Below are 15,777 nucleotides of genomic sequence, written 5' to 3' on the forward strand. Positions count from 1 at the left end.
GTTAACTCTGACCTTACTTTAGCAAGTTATCTAAACAGAAACTCACAGAAACCAGGCCCACCTCCTCTCTTCTGAGAACGAAGCATTCTTTCCTTAATTGCCCTTTAACTGCCAAACTCTTTATCTATAGTTAGCCCCCTTAACAACCTTAGTCAATTATCTAAGTCCACATAACTCTTTCAGCCCCCATCTCCCCCAGACATCTCCCCTTCTAGAAACCACATATAAGGAGTGCTGTAAAAATAAAATTTAGAGGCTTGATCAGAAACCCGTTTGTCTTGCCTCCTTTCTCTGCGTCCCTTGTCTGTTTTCATTCCCTTAGGTGCGCTGCCTCGGTACCCCCGTTAGAAGACCCCGCAGGTCGGGGAAATATTGGCGCCCTAGACGTGGGGCACGAGAGTTGGCTCTCCGGGGAACATCTGCACATCGGTCCGGCCGGACACCCTCTTGAGTCGCCGCGGAACGCCGCGAGTGAAGACTCTGTCACTTGATCGCCGCGGAGCTGCCCGTCCGTGAGTATGATCTGATTGTAGTTGAGTTTTGCAGATGATCTTTTCAGACAAGATTTCAGAGAGAGTGAATTCCTTGTGAGAATGAGTTTTTGTGCCCTTTGACGGATTTCCTACACTTTGAGCTTCTCGATTCAACCTCCAGTCCGCTAATAAGCACTCGTCTCGCCGATCCGGGAAGGGTTAAAGGTACCGAGATCTGGCCGAGCGAGATCTCTGAATCACCCTGAGGAGTAACTTGTCTCTGGTTGGTTCCTAGTCACGTCTCTCGCAAACCCTGAGCTCACTTTATCTTAGTGGTCGCTAACCTGGCATGGGGCTTATACATCCCGACCTATGATACGTGAGCAGGGGCCTTTGGGCAAACAGAGATTGTTGACGAGACAACTGTCCTAGGCAACGGAAACTCAGGGCTGACCTGGCACGGGGTTTATACGTCCCAGAGGCTTACGCGGAGGAGGCAAAAAATTGAGAAGCTCCCACATCAACATGGGCACCTCTCTGTTCTCACAAGGAATTCCTCGGTGGGCTCAAGGAGTCCCTCAGGACGCAAGGAGTAAGGGTAAAAAGAAAGGCATGTCCCTGGTTTCCACTAGTGGGCACCATCGATTCAAAGCGATGGAAAAGAGTAGACTTTTGACCCAGAGAAAATCCCTAAAGGTTTAATAAGATCCCCTTAGATGATAAACTCTCCCCGGAAGATCAGCAACTGCCAATCTTTTTCTTTCCTTAATAATAAATAAAAAAATAAAAATAAAAATTGCAAAATAAATAAAATAAAAACAGATGCCAGACCATTACTGAATCTTCCCCCTAAGAAGGAGGTGGGGGAAGGGAGACACGTGGCGATCCAATATGGACGCCACTCCCCAAGAAAGCCACTTTGAAAGGCCTCATCTTCGCCATCTTTATTTATTTTCCAGCTAATGGCTTAAAGCTTTTACAAATTCATAAATGCATCCGGGATTTCTGTGCACATGTAGAGGGAAAAGGCCAGTTTAAAAACGAGTGCGCATAGTTTTGAGCTGAACTTAACTCTTTGCTGTGTACAGAATAAAAACCCGAGACTGTTTTGGCCTTGAGAATGGCGGAGATGAACCGGAGAAAGAAATACAGACTAGTTCCCCAAGGCCATCTAAGATAGCTCTTTTGAAGTTTCCCGCCCGAGGCAGGTAACCAGCAAGTAAATAGTCAAGTTTACATATGAATGGCTGAGAGTTTGCTTCTTCACTTCCCCAGCAGGAAAATTGTGACCTTTTGAAATTTAGTGGCTGGGCCAAGCCTATTGGCTGGAAATTTAAAAGAACTTGGAAGTTTACTAAAGCAAATGATAAATTTAAATTAAATGTATTGAAATTGATAATACTGAAATGTTGATCTAAGTATGCCTAGTATGAAGTCTAGATGTTGTAAGTTGACCTATTAATTGAATATGCCTTATATTTTATGTGAAATGTATCCTTGACAATGTAAAAGTATTATTGATTTGAGAAATGCTAAGTATTTAATTTTGCTAAGATTTAAAACTCTGAAAGTTTAAGGTCTCTTTTTTCTTCATTACAAGGTTTTAAAGCTACACCTTTTTTTTATGGAGGGAGGGATGGACACGCCCTTCCCCTAGCATGCAGGTAGGCTGGTTCCCGCCAGCGGCCATTTTTAAAGAATGTTCATTTGCATTTCAATGGCTACACCTTTTGCTAGCTGACCTTCCCAGAAAAGGTCAAGTGGTTTTTTCCTGAAAAGGTGGCTCATTTAAAATCAGCTTTCCACCAGTAGTCATTTTTTAATACTTATAAGTTTGCTTCTCAGTTTCCCTAGGCAGAAATAACATGGTTTAAAGTTGACTATTAGATTTTAAAATTTATTCTTAAAGCTATAAAGGTGTTATTAATCTAAGAACTGCAAATATTTGACTTGCAAGCTCTGAAAGTTTAAGATTCAGATTGAATTGTGAGAAATTATAGAATTGTGGTAACTAAATGCCTAGAGTATTGCAACTTAATTTTTGAGAAAATAAAATGTTTTCTCTTAAATAATTAGAAATTCAAAATATGTTACTTCTTGGTCTGATTTTAAAAAGGAAATTCTGTGATATAGTTTAAATTTAATTGACATTCTTTAAGATAATTTAAGTATATAATCTTTAAATCATATATATTATATATTTGATCTTTCCAGGTGTATTTCAAGGTTTTGAGAATAGCTTTTAAGACATTTCATTGGGCCCTTGAAATGTATTTCAAAAGTCTATTCTCTCTTAAAATAAATATTTTTTTAATTAAACCGATTGATACTTGAAATTGCATGGAAAGCTTTATCAAATAAAAATTAATTAATATATTTTACTTACATAGACATATATTAAATGTTATGGAAGTTTTTACCTGTAAGAAGGGTAAAAACAATATATTTCTTAAATATAGCCAAAATTTTCAAAAGCAGTAGAATTTCATAGAAAGACAAAAGCCTCAAGTAGCCTGCATTTTTGTATGGGCTGGAGGTGGGACACTGCTTATGCTTTTGGATCAGACCAATAAAGTATCAAATAAGTTTGAATAAGTTTCTTTGCCTTTTTAAATTAAAGATACCTACTTAAGTTACCTTATAAATTGGATTTTTAAAATATAATCAATGTCGCATATAAATTAAGTTACATGAGAAGCCAATGTTTTTATAAATAATTGAATCCTGACTCGTAGTAGCCTGCATTCTTAATTAAGCTAGAGGAGGAGCAACATTTGCAGCTTGTGAGGCAGCCGCCATCTTGCCTACCCCTCTGGCCATGTGGTTACTGCCCGCCATCTTGAAATAACAAAGGCCAACCCCTTTCTTTAAATAAGCCTATGTCTTTATAAGCAATTTAAATAAATCTTTTAAGAAAGTTACTGAAGCCTTCCCATGATCCCTCTGTATATGCAAATAAGCCTAAGAGGATACTTTAAAAATATAATTATAAATTTAATAAAAATAAGAAATTAAAAATTTTAAATTCTCTTTCACTAGTATTTCCAGTGTAAACTAAGATTATTGTTAAAATGTTAAATCTGAAAATAAATTAGTAGTCAGCCTTACTGTAAGAATAGCTAGCTAGTCACTTGAGGCTTACCTTTTAAGCTATAACATATTGCTTGTTATAAAAAAAAAAAAAAAAAAAAAAAAGACAAAGATTCTTAGGTGAAACTCTGTAGCCTGAAAATTATTTTGGAAGGAAATAAAGAGAGGTTTTCTTCAAATATCATAGAGATTGTAATTGATAACCAATGCATTAGGCCTCAGAAGGTGGAGATAAGAAAAGATTAAATTACTTTTAGAAATTATTAGGAGACTTTAACTGGTTAAAACCTTTTCTATACAAAAAGAAATTGATAGCCAGTTTGAGATTGAATTGCCATGGCCTAGAACAAAGAATATTCTTACATGATATTTTACAATTTCATTATAATTTTTGATATTTTACAACAGCATATTGTACAATTATCCCAAACTTACAAATTAATTCTTTGAATGTTTGGCAGCAATTTATAAGGATATGAAAGGATTTAATCCCTTCCACTGTGTGGAAGGCCCCCTAGGAAAGCATTTGAGCATTCTATATTGGCCCTTCTTGCTCCTTTTGCCAAGAGAACCCTCTTCTCACAATCCAATTGCCCACAGCTGTTGCCTGAGTTTTCAGTTCATGCTGAGGTTGAAGCCTCATAGTGGCTGGTACCATGGATCTGTCTCTTGCACAATGGCGTGAGCTGGGTACCCCAAGATCTGTGATCAATGCCGGGGCCCCACCAGCAGGCAAGGGGATCCCAAGGCAGGTGCTGGGCATGGAGGCCATAGGGGCATAGGATACCAAGGAGACAAAACTGAACCTCACATCACCCTGCTTGGCCCCGGAGGATGGCTGGTTAGTCAAAGACGGGTAAGATTCCTCAAGGGAGGAACAACCTAAGACAGGCACAGTCGCAGAGGGGCCATCAGGAGAGAACTTGGGGGTCAACAGAGGTGGGGCACAGAACCTCACCCCCCAACATTGCAGAGGCTTGAACACTCGCCCCTTCTGAGGGAGTTCTCCTGCCCCATGGCTGCTTCGCGCTTCCCATGCCCAGCTCAGATCTGGAAGAGACCCAGATAACAAGAAACTTGGCCTGGCTTGGATTGGGACCCAGGCAACAGAGAGTTGGCCAATGGCAGCTGCCCGATGTCTAAATCTAGCCTAGCACCAGAAATGCTCAGGGCTTTCTCAAGGATGCAAAATAATCTTTTCCATTAATTACAGGGTAAACTAAGATTTTTGTTAAGAGTATTAAATTTGACAGTAAAATAGTCAAGTTTTCAGATTAATTTAAATTGGCTAGTTGAAAATAAGTAAATATTCAAGAAAATGTAATTGTACAAAAGCTGTTCCTAAAGTATTAACTAAAATTTCTATTGATAGTTCATTTCATGGTAAAATTACTTAACATGCAATGAACCTAAAGCAGTCACATTTTTGTGCAAAAAATTAAAATTTAAAGTTATCAAGACTGCATTATAAAAATCTTCCAAAGCCTCCTAATAATTAAATAAAAGTAAGAGAGGGTAGTGGAGTAATATTCTGTAAGGAAAAATATCCTGAAAGTAAATTACATCTAGAAATTTTTTACTTTGAAAATTAATTTTTATTTGTAATGCAAACAGCAAGACACCCATTAAAAACACACATGGTGTCAAAAATATACCAAAGGAAAATTGTTTGGGCAAAAATCAAAGTCTAATTTATAGAAAAGAATTCTTTATTAACCTTTGGTCGAGAATATGTTTATATTTCCAGAAAACTCCAAAGCCCATATGGATTCCTGCAACAACAGATCTCAGAGAGGACCTGATAGGACTACTGCAGCCACAGAATAAGCAGTGGCCCCTGAAAATAGGAGAAATAATCCAGAAATAAAAATAGTGAAGATGCCTTGCCATGCTAGCAGTCAGCACCTGTGCATTGCTGCAGGTTGACCAAGGGCAAGGAAGGTCAGTGTGCATGCTTACAGACCATGTGTGCACACCCTTCTGCATATAAGTCAATGTTTGATGTTTTGTGTTTTTACCAGGACCCCTGACTTGAGGGTCTTGCTTTATTTCTAACACAGGGAATAGTATTAACTGCCACATTAAAAGAAATTGTTATACCTCAGGCATTAACCATTTTTATAGATGGATCCAGTTCTGAAGGGCTGGGTCTACTGCAGCTGGAGAGCAAAGATCCTTCAAACTTTTTATATTTCAGTAGAAATACAAGCTCTTATTTGTGCCTTAACAGATTTTGCTACAGAGCCCATCAACCTATAGTGATAGTGCTTATGTGGTAAGTATGGCAAAAATTATTGTAACAGCTACTATAGGGCACACTAATTCAGAGGAAACTTTTCATTTAATTTTCAGCCTTTAAAATATTATTAGAGAAGGACAATGTCCATGTTTTATTGGAAGCAATGTCCTCAATGTGTTTATCCACCTCTCTGTGCCAACTTTAGGGGGTAAATCCCCGAGGACTTAAACCTAATCAAATTGACAAAATAGATGTTACTCAATTGTGAAAAGAGCCAATCGTACTCTTAAAATCATTTATTAAAACAAAAAGGGGGAGATAGGTGTTATGTGTCACCTCTAAAGAGGCTCAGTCAAACCTTTTATACTTTAAAAAAAAAAAAAAAAAAAAATTTTTTTTTAATGCAAAGGATTGTAAAGCAGGTGAAAGGCATCAGGCCTCCTGTACAATAGCCTCCACTGAGTCAGCTAGGTGAAAGGAAGCATAAACCAGATAAGAGTTTTATCAGATTCAGTAATAATGTGGGGAAGAGGTTGTGTTTTATATCTTTTCAGAAGGAGCAATGCAGCCAATTCGGGTGCCAGAGCATTACGTCTGTCACCACAATGGACCCAGAGAAGCCCCTATGTCCTGCCCCCAGGAACGATGCTGCTTCTACACCAACAAGTCTGGCATCGTCCGAGACAAGCTACAAGAAGACCTTGTCAAGAGACGAAAAGAGCTATTTGAGAACCCGCTCTGGAGTGGACTTAATGGACTCCTCCCCTACCTCCTCCCCATCCTTGGTCCCCTTGTTGGTTTTCTCCTTATTCTTACATTTGGCCCTTGGGCATTTAGAAAAATAACTGACCTCGTAAAACAGCAAATAGATTCAGCTTTAGCAAAACCCATTCAGATTCATTATCAACGCCTGGAAATGGCCGATAGGTGGGACTCGGATTGCCAAGAGCACGAGCACCTCCGGACCCAGACTCGCTCCTTCCCTACGGGGACAGCATCTTAACCAGAGGGATGCTTACCTACGCTCTAGCCAGAGCCAGAGGTATGGGTATCGAACCGGGTGCAGAGCAAAGCATTGCAAGGGAAGGTTGGAATATTTTCCAACCTCCTCTGGATTTCCCTGAGAGTATACCTGGTTTGCATAGAGGTTGACATCGATAAAATAATGGCTCTGCCTCTCCTCCCCAAAAAGGTGTCAAGAGCCACACACAGTGGGTATGCAAAGCCCACGGGAGGAACCAGGTCAATGTCTCCTCGGTCGGTTAATGCCCACTCCCGTTTCTTAAACAGAGAGGGAGGAGATGTCCGGAGCCAAGAGTTGGTCAAAGGGTTAACTCTGACCTTACTTTAGCAAGTTATCTAAACAGAAACTCACAGAAACCAGGCCCACCTCCTCTCTTCTGAGAACGAAGCATTCTTTCCTTAATTGCCCTTTAACTGCCAAACTCTTTATCTATAGTTAGCCCCCTTAACAACCTTAGTCAATTATCTAAGTCCACATAACTCTTTCAGCCCCCATCTCCCCCAGACATCTCCCCTTCTAGAAACCACATATAAGGAGTGCTGTAAAAATAAAATTTAGAGGCTTGATCAGAAACCCGTTTGTCTTGCCTCCTTTCTCTGCGTCCCTTGTCTGTTTTCATTCCCTTAGGTGCGCTGCCTCGGTACCCCCGTTAGAAGACCCCGCAGGTCGGGGAAACAATTTAGTGATCTTTTACTCTGCACTCTATGTATTTAGCAAACCCCTGAGTTCACAGCTTTTAATCTCAGGACAATGATATACAATTAGATTTTGGGAAGAAGCCACTTTGCCATATGCTATGAGTAGCACTGAGCTGGCACCACTGTCAGGCTAGAGACATACTTTCTGAAATAAGTTTGTGTATATTTTAAAAAGGCATCTTTTCATAATAAAAACACTTAAAAAGTACTGGGCACTCTAATCTTTATGTTACACTTGTTTATAAAAATACACTAGCCAATGCACGAAGATTCGTGCAAGAATGAGCCTTCCTTCCCCTGGCTGCCAGCACCGCCTTTGCTCCGGCCTGGAGCCGCCTTTCCACCTTCTCATGCTGCCCAGAGGCCCGGAATGCCTGTGTCGGTGCCATGGCGATGACGCAAGCATCCTGCCCCCAGCTGCTTGGTGCCTGTGTATGCAAATTAACCCACCATCTTTGTTGGGTGAATTTGCATACTCACTCCTGATTGGCTGGTGGGCATCATGAAGGTACGGTCAATTTGCATCTTTCTCTTTTATTGATGTAGATTATTGTTCTTGTGTGTATATGAATAGGAAATAGTATGATCGGTGCCAGGATGAGGAGGAACACATACACACACAAACCTCTTCCCTCATTTGGCTCCCAAAATGCTGACAGCCACACTTCTACCTTCCAGGCAAAATACTGCAAAGCTACCAGCCCAAGAGAAAAGACCTTTTAGAGATGGTTTCCTAAAAAGGCTCACCAGATTCCTTTATAATAAAGCTAAAATTAATAAGCCAATCCATAGACTCAGAACCTCCAAATAAATTTTTAGTTTCTCACTCTTACTCATGAATAGACAACCAAAGATAATCAGACATCACAAGAAGCCTTCAACATAGTTGCTATAGACCAAGGCAAACAAATAGGAAGGAAAAACTTGGAGGATACAGAGACAATACGGAAAAATAACACTTAAAAACCTACCAACATCTTCAGAGAGTTAAGAGATGATACTGAAACAATTAAGAACAGGCTCCTCAGAGAAAGAAATATTCAGAGAACAAAAAGGAGCTATTGGAAATGAATATTTGATAGCAGAAATTTTAAAATACAACAGAAAGTTTAGAAGATAAAATTATGGAAATCTTTAAGAAACAGATCAAAAGACAAAAAGATGGAAGAGGACAGAAAGACAAGAAAAGAGGAAGATCAGGCTAGGAGAGCCAACACTGAAATCCAATATCCTAGAATAACAGATTAGAGAAATAGAGAGGGAAAATCAATGAAACAATTCAAGAAATTTCCCTAGAGTAAAGGATGTATGTTTTCAGATAGAAAGTACCACCTTAGTGCTAACCACAGTGGTCAAATAGGCATTTCATTACAAAATTGAAGAACAATGAGATAGACAGAAGATCCTAAAAGCTTCCATATAAAAAGATAAGGAGCCAGAACATCTATAGGTATTTCAAGAGCAACACTGGAAGCTGGAGACAATTAAAAGAATTTCTAATTCCAAATTCTGTATCTGAAATAAGTTTGTGTATATTTTAAAAAGGCATCTTTTCATAATAAAAACACTTAAAAAGTACTGGGCACTCTGATTTTTTTAAAATTTCTTTATTGATTAAGGTATCACATATTTGTCCTCATCCCCCCATTCCCATCCCACACCCCTCCCCACACGTGCCCCCACCCCCCTGTTGTCCTTAACCACTGGTTAGGCTCATATGCATGCACACAAGTTCTTTGGTTGCTCTCTCCCCTATATCCCCACCTTCCCCTACCCTCCCTCTGATCCATGCCTCCTTGTTTCTGGGTCTGTTCTTGTTCATCAGTCTATGTTGTTCATCATTTCCCCTAGATGATGAGATCATGTGCTACTAGAAATACACTTATAAGAACCGAAAATGAGACAAGCAATAATGGTTATGCTGAAAGGCAAATGAATCATGATGTCTGTAGTGAGTTTCTTTATGGGCCAACAGTTCTTTTGAGACCCAATTTCAATGTCAAACAGTTCCTTATGTGCACATGTCAGCAATGATATTTCAGTTCTGGATGGTGGACAAATGGTGGTAATGCAGGTCCGACCCTCTCTGGTTTGGTCCTGGGCAACCTGCAGTGACGCACAGCTGCTGACTGCTAGTATGGCAAGGCGACATCAGCATCTTCCATCTCTGGACTGCTTCTCTTCTGTCTTCATGGCTGGAGTAGTCCTGTCGATTCCTCTCTGCTGCCGGAATCCACATGGTCTCAGAGTTGTCTTTTGAAAATATACAAACATATTCTTGACCAAAAGATAATAAAGGAATATTTTCTATAAATTTGACTTGGGATCCTTTTTCATTTTTTGCCCAAATGATTTTCCTCTGGCTTGTTTTGACACCATGTGTGTTTTTCATGGGTGTCTTGCTTTTAGCATTACAATTAATTTTCTAAAGTACAAATTTTCTAGATGTAATTTACTTGCAGGATATTTTTCCTTATATGATATTCTTCTACTATCCCCCCTTTTTTGATTTAAATATTAAAAGGCTTTTGAAAATTTTATAATGTAGTCTTGATAGCTTTTACATTTTAATTTTTTGCACTATAATATGACTGCTTTAGGTTCATTACATGTTATGCAATTTTATCATGAGATGAACTACCAATAAAAATTTTAGTTAACACTTTAGGAACTGCTTTTTGTCCAGTACTATTAATTTTTCTAGAATATTCGCTTGTTTCAATTAGCCAATTTAAATTAGCCTGAAAACTTGACTACTATTTTACTGTCAAATTTATTACTCTAACAACAATCTTATTTTACCCTGTAAATATTAGTGGAAAGGATTATTTGCCTTCTTGAGTAGGCCCTGAGCATTCCTGGTGGTAGGCTGGATTTAAATATCAAAAACCCTCTTCCCCATGCCATGGGTTCAAGACAACTCAAACAATTCTTGTTGCAGTGAGAGGGCAGCTGCTGTCGGCCAAGTCTCTGTCTGTTACCCGGGTCCTGATTTGAGCTGGGCATGGGAAGTTAAGCAGCCATGGGGGCAAGCGACTTCCTTCAGAAGGGGTGAGGGTTCAGGCCCCTGCAAAGTTAGGGGGGTGAGGGTCTGTGCCCCACCTCTGTTGACCTCCTAGTTCTCTCCTGATGGCCCCTCTGTGACTGTGCCTGTCTTAGGTTGTTCCTTCCCTGAGGAATCTTACCCTTCTCTAGCTAACCAGCCATCCTCCGGGGCCAAGCAGGGTTCAGTTCTGTCTCCTTGGTACCCTATGCCCCCATGGCCTCCACGCCCAGCACCTGCCTTGGGATCCCCTCACCTCCTGGCGGGGCCCCAGCACTGATCACATATCTTGGGGAACCCGGGTTTCTTCTCCAGGGAGGGCCCAGCTTGCCCCACTGGGTGAGAGACAGATCCATGGTACCAGTCATCACGAGGCTTCAACCTCGACATGAACAGAAAGCTCATGCAATAGCTGTGAGCAATTGGATAGTGAGAAGAGGGTCCCTCTTGGCCAAAAGGGCAAGAGGGGCCAATATAGAATGCTCAGGTGCCTTCCCAGGAGGCCCTCTACACAATGGAAGGGATTAAATCCTTACATGTCCTCTTTAAATTGCTGCCAGACATTCAAAGAATTAGTTTGTAAGTTTGCTTGGGATAATTGTGTATTATGCTGTTGTAATTCTAAAATATCAAGAGATGTGTTACCTTTGTCTCCAAGCACCAAAAAGATGATTTTTTAAAATTGATCCCCAAGGGTGCGAGGTACTATTATAAGTAATGGGGGTAATCCAAATCTGGGAAGAATTTTAATGACATTGTAGAATAATATCATGTAAGGATATTCTTTGCTCTAGGCCATGGCAATTCCCTTTCAAACTGGCTGTCCATTTCTTTTTGTATTGACAAGGTCTTAGTTACATTTTCTGTACCTCTCCAGGGGGCAAGTAGTGATAGTAGTGACACCCTTTCTTTGGTGTCCACACAAGCCAGAAACCTCTCTTTAATTTTACACACAGAGGGGCAGTGTTTTGATTTTGTGTCATCCAAAAGGGAAGCTGGGTGGAGACCCCTGTGTATTTATACTTTCTTTGCCCCACCCATGATCCTCCTTAATGACCAAGGTGTTTGGTATTATTGGTGACTACATTAGTCAGGGGATCATGGGCACTCTATCTTTATGTTATACTTGTTTGTTACAAAGATCAATTAAGTAGGAGAGTAGAATAAATATATTTTCAGATACACAAAATCTCATTAAATTTACTTCTCACATATCCTTTCTCAAAAAGCTACTGGTGGATATGTTCAACTGAAGTGAGGAAGTAAGTCAAGAAAGACAAATATATGAAATGCAGGAAATAGGAAATCCAGTTCAGAATGACTTATTCATCAGACCTAGGGTATAATTTGTTATGATTGGAGCATGTTCAAAATTTTGTGTCTAAGGACAGTGCAGGACTTGTATATGTTTGTATTTTTCCTCCTGGAGTACACAGGTGGCGATGATGAAAGCCAATGGAACCTCACTTTTATTATAAGTTCCACAAGAATGCTGGTATATGGATGAGACTGAAAACTGATACAATAAAGAAGTATGTTTGTAATCTTCTTAACAAGAGCCTTATGTTTATGTTGGTTGCTTAGGTGTAGAATAAAACCAAATCTGACTGAAATATATAAATATGAAACATATGGAACACATATAGATAAAATAAATATATACATATATGTGTGTATATATATGTATATATGCACTATATATACTCATAGACTCACACACTATATATATAGTGTATCTATGGAAGGATACATAAGAAGCTGGAGATTAAACTTGCCTCTGTGTGGTTAGGAAAAAAAAGAATGTGAGAGAGATCTTCTTTTCTCTATTTATCTCCTGTTCCCTTTAAAATTTTTATTTTATTTTATTTACTTTTTATTGTTTAAAGTAATACATATAGTATTACATATGTCTCCTTTTCCCCCATTGACCTCTCCCCGTCAACCCCCACCCCCCAGCAATGCCCTCACCCCCCTAGTGTCTGTGTCTATTGGTTATACTTATATGCATGCAGACAAGTCCTTTGGCTGATCTCTTACCCTTCCTCCCCTGCCTTGTGCCTTTTGATGTTTTGGACAAAATTCAGGGTAAGAGAGAGAGTAGACTGGGGTCAGTTTGGTTTTGATTGTCAGTTCTTGGAAATAAGAGCCTGGCTGAGAAAAGAAGGAGTGGGTGCTGAAGCTGGAGGGACCTTGCCTGACCTGGTTATGACCAAATGTGGCAATACGGTAGAGGTGGGCAGTGGGTGTTGAGGGAAAGGTCAGAGGACAGTAGTCAGAGATGACTCTGTGCTTTCTAGCTTGGGTTAACACGTGAAGGCACTGAGTGGATGAAACTGGTTTCAGAATGGTAGAGGGAGGAGGGTGAATTGCAAAAGAATAAGTGGCAGGGGTGTATTTCACTTCCCCCTGACCAAAAACTCATTTTCACTGCCCACATCATATGCCTTATGAGATGATGAATGGCTTCTGGAAAAATCAGTGGTGGGTCCTCTGCAGCACCATCTTGGGTGACTGAGCTAGTGTAACGAAAGATGTTGTGTCTCTTCTATGGCCAGAAAACATGCTGTCTCTTCTATGGCCAGAAAACATGGGGCTGGGAAATAAAGGGATGGGTGGAGTGTTATGCTTTTAAAAAGTTTCCCCAGCTCTGCCACTTACTAAGTTGGAGACCTTGGATAAATTGCTTTGACCACTCTGTGCCTAAGTTTTCTTATCAGCAAAATGGGCGTCATATCCAAATACTGATATCACAGGGTCATTATGAGGAACAAGTGGGATAATACATTTAAAGGTTTATAGGAGTCCCTGTTACAAGGTGAAGCTCTTTTAACCTTTCTTGGCTTTCTTTTCCCCAGACTTGGAACATAGAAGGTCTAGAGAATTTAATATACAAAGGAAGGATGTTGTTGTTGTTGTGTTGTTTTTTTTTTACCAGATATTAATATTGAATGAAACATTAATACTTAATGTTCCATTTAATAGCTAAACAACTAGTTTGGAGGTCCTATCTTAGTTTCCTGGGATTCGTTGGTGAAGAAGTTAGATCACATCCCTGCTCTCACAGAGCCTAGACAGTTTTCCCCCAGAATTTCCCTACATTTATTTATTTATTTTTAATTGAGACATAATTGACATATAATGTATTAATTTTAGGTTTACAACATAATGACTTGATATACTTATATACTGTGAAATGATTACCACAATAAGTTTAATTAACATCTATCACCATACATGGTTACAAATTTTTTCTCTTCAGATGAGAATTTTTCAGATCTACTCTCTTAGCAACTTTCAAACATATAGTACAGTTATATGAATTTATTTTATAATGTATTTTTTTTAGAAATGCTTTTACATTAGCCTTTGTTTAGTGTATATACAAGCACATAATTTTAAAATTACACAGTATAAAAGTTTATAAACTGAAAAGCAAGTATCCCTTCCTTCACTCTAAATTTCCCAGTTGTCTTCAGAAACAACCTGTTCTAACTAATCTTTTATGTCTTATTACTGAGATTAACATATAGAATTATATTAGCTCCTCTTTCTCATACAATGGTTAGGGGAAAGGGAAGAGGAGAAGGTTTGGAATGAGTCAGAGGCCTCTAGCTAGGGTGACTGGAGAATGGGGCTACCACAGAGACGTCAAGAGGAAGGAAGTATATTTGGAAGACAGAGGGAGGAACATCAGACTACAAGGGTTGAGTAGCACTCCGGAAGTAGAAGCCAAACATAAATTTTTACATCAATTTAATGAAAATTTACTGAGAGCTGCTCTGTACAAAACTCTAAACAAGATGCTTAGAGTCTAAAGAAGGCAGGCGCAGGTTAGAGCACACAAATGGCAATTTCACAAGGACAAGCATAGCTAACATAGCTGTCTATAACCCTCTAGGGTCTACAGAACCATTTCTATAGCGTGGCCTCCCAAAGTCCTCTTTAGGTTCGAACTGAAGCTGCTCCATCCCTTAGTGATGTTGCTTTAGAGCCAGGGTCGCTCAACTTATTTCTACTGGGTTAGTATATTTGTCTCTTGCACCCAGTTTTCTTATTGTTGAAAATGATGCTCATAGTCCTCAGACACAAGTTCACTAGCACTGCTCTGGGCTGGCCAATATGTCCTTAGGGCATCTGTGGGCTAAGTCAACTTCTGGATGATTTGCATGCTGGTTGAACTAATTTTATTCCAGCTCTTTGTCTCTCAGCAATTAGTTGGAAAAGTTCGAAGTCTCCTTCCATTTATCCCATGATCAAGATGATAGTTCTCTACCCCAAGCTCTGCTTTCAGCCAGGTAAAACATCACAACCACATGGTATCATCAAAACCCCTCACTGACCACCCAGAAAACTACTGTCTTAAGTCCATTTGGACGAACGGTTCACCTGTTGCTTGTCCCCAAGGCTTGTTGAAGGACTGGACAGAAGAACATTCATGTGCATCTCTGTTGGTCAAGATATTTCTTTTTTTCTCCCTCTCTTTTGAGTATTGTGATCTCTCTATTGGCTCTTGCACAGTTGCCCAGGCTACGATCTCAGTCAGTTTTTTCAAGAAGAGAGGTAGGGTCCACGATGCACGGAACTGTCCTGCTTTATCCAGCGTTCTCTCCTAAGGCTTATCAATAGCTTGTTGGACACATGGATCTTCCTTAGTGTTAGCAACTGCCCATATAGAAATGGCTCCGGGATCCAGAGTGCTGCCATCTCTGACTCTCTTAGTCTCCCAAATTTTGAGTTTGTCCGCTTTCCTTACTGACCATCAGAGAAGAACAACAACTCCTTGGCAAAGGGTGGACATTTTTCAAGGCATCATAACTACATTAGTAGAGTACATATTTTTTTATATTTCAAAATGTTAATATTAACATTATAAAGACATAAAATATATAGCGCCCTCTCAGACTGAAGAGGTAGGTGTTCAGTCATAGGTATACAAGATAGGTTGTGGCATTAACTTAGAATTCAGAGTAGATAAAAGTCACCATTCTAGGAAGTGGGAGTTCTACAGAAAGCACAGTTTGTAAAATTAAGAAAAGAGGCCAACTCTGACACAGAAGGCATTAGTCCTAAACATTAGGATCCAGTCCGTGTGCTCATAAAATCTGCTCCTGGCATAGGGAGCAGAGCTGGCATTATCAGGAGGCCATCTCATTCAGAGGGAGTCCAAGAGCCTCCACTGTTATTAATGGTAATCTTTTCTTGCCTTCTGG

The 15,777-nt window shown here is 39.7% G+C and overlaps 1 protein-coding gene across 9 annotated transcripts in view; it reads right to left on the reverse strand.

The window, feature by feature from the left end:
* CD86 (CD86 molecule) overlaps positions 1-15,777 on the reverse strand; it is an 89,228-nt gene that overhangs the window by 11,712 nt on the left and 61,739 nt on the right. The window contains exon 8 of one of the 9 annotated variants that reach the window (XM_054713934.1): positions 13,674-15,770. The exons of 7 other annotated variants lie outside the window; for them this stretch is intronic. In XM_054713934.1, the coding sequence (XP_054569909.1) occupies positions 15,703-15,770 (68 nt within the window). In that variant the 3' untranslated portion in view covers positions 13,674-15,702. Of the gene's footprint in view, positions 1-13,673; positions 15,774-15,777 lie in introns of those variants that run through there. One more of the 9 variants, XM_054713933.1, reaches the window with a different exon arrangement.

Source organism: Eptesicus fuscus, chromosome 3 (genome assembly GCF_027574615.1).
Source record: "Eptesicus fuscus isolate TK198812 chromosome 3, DD_ASM_mEF_20220401, whole genome shotgun sequence".
Classification (NCBI taxonomy): domain Eukaryota; kingdom Metazoa; phylum Chordata; class Mammalia; order Chiroptera; family Vespertilionidae; genus Eptesicus; species Eptesicus fuscus.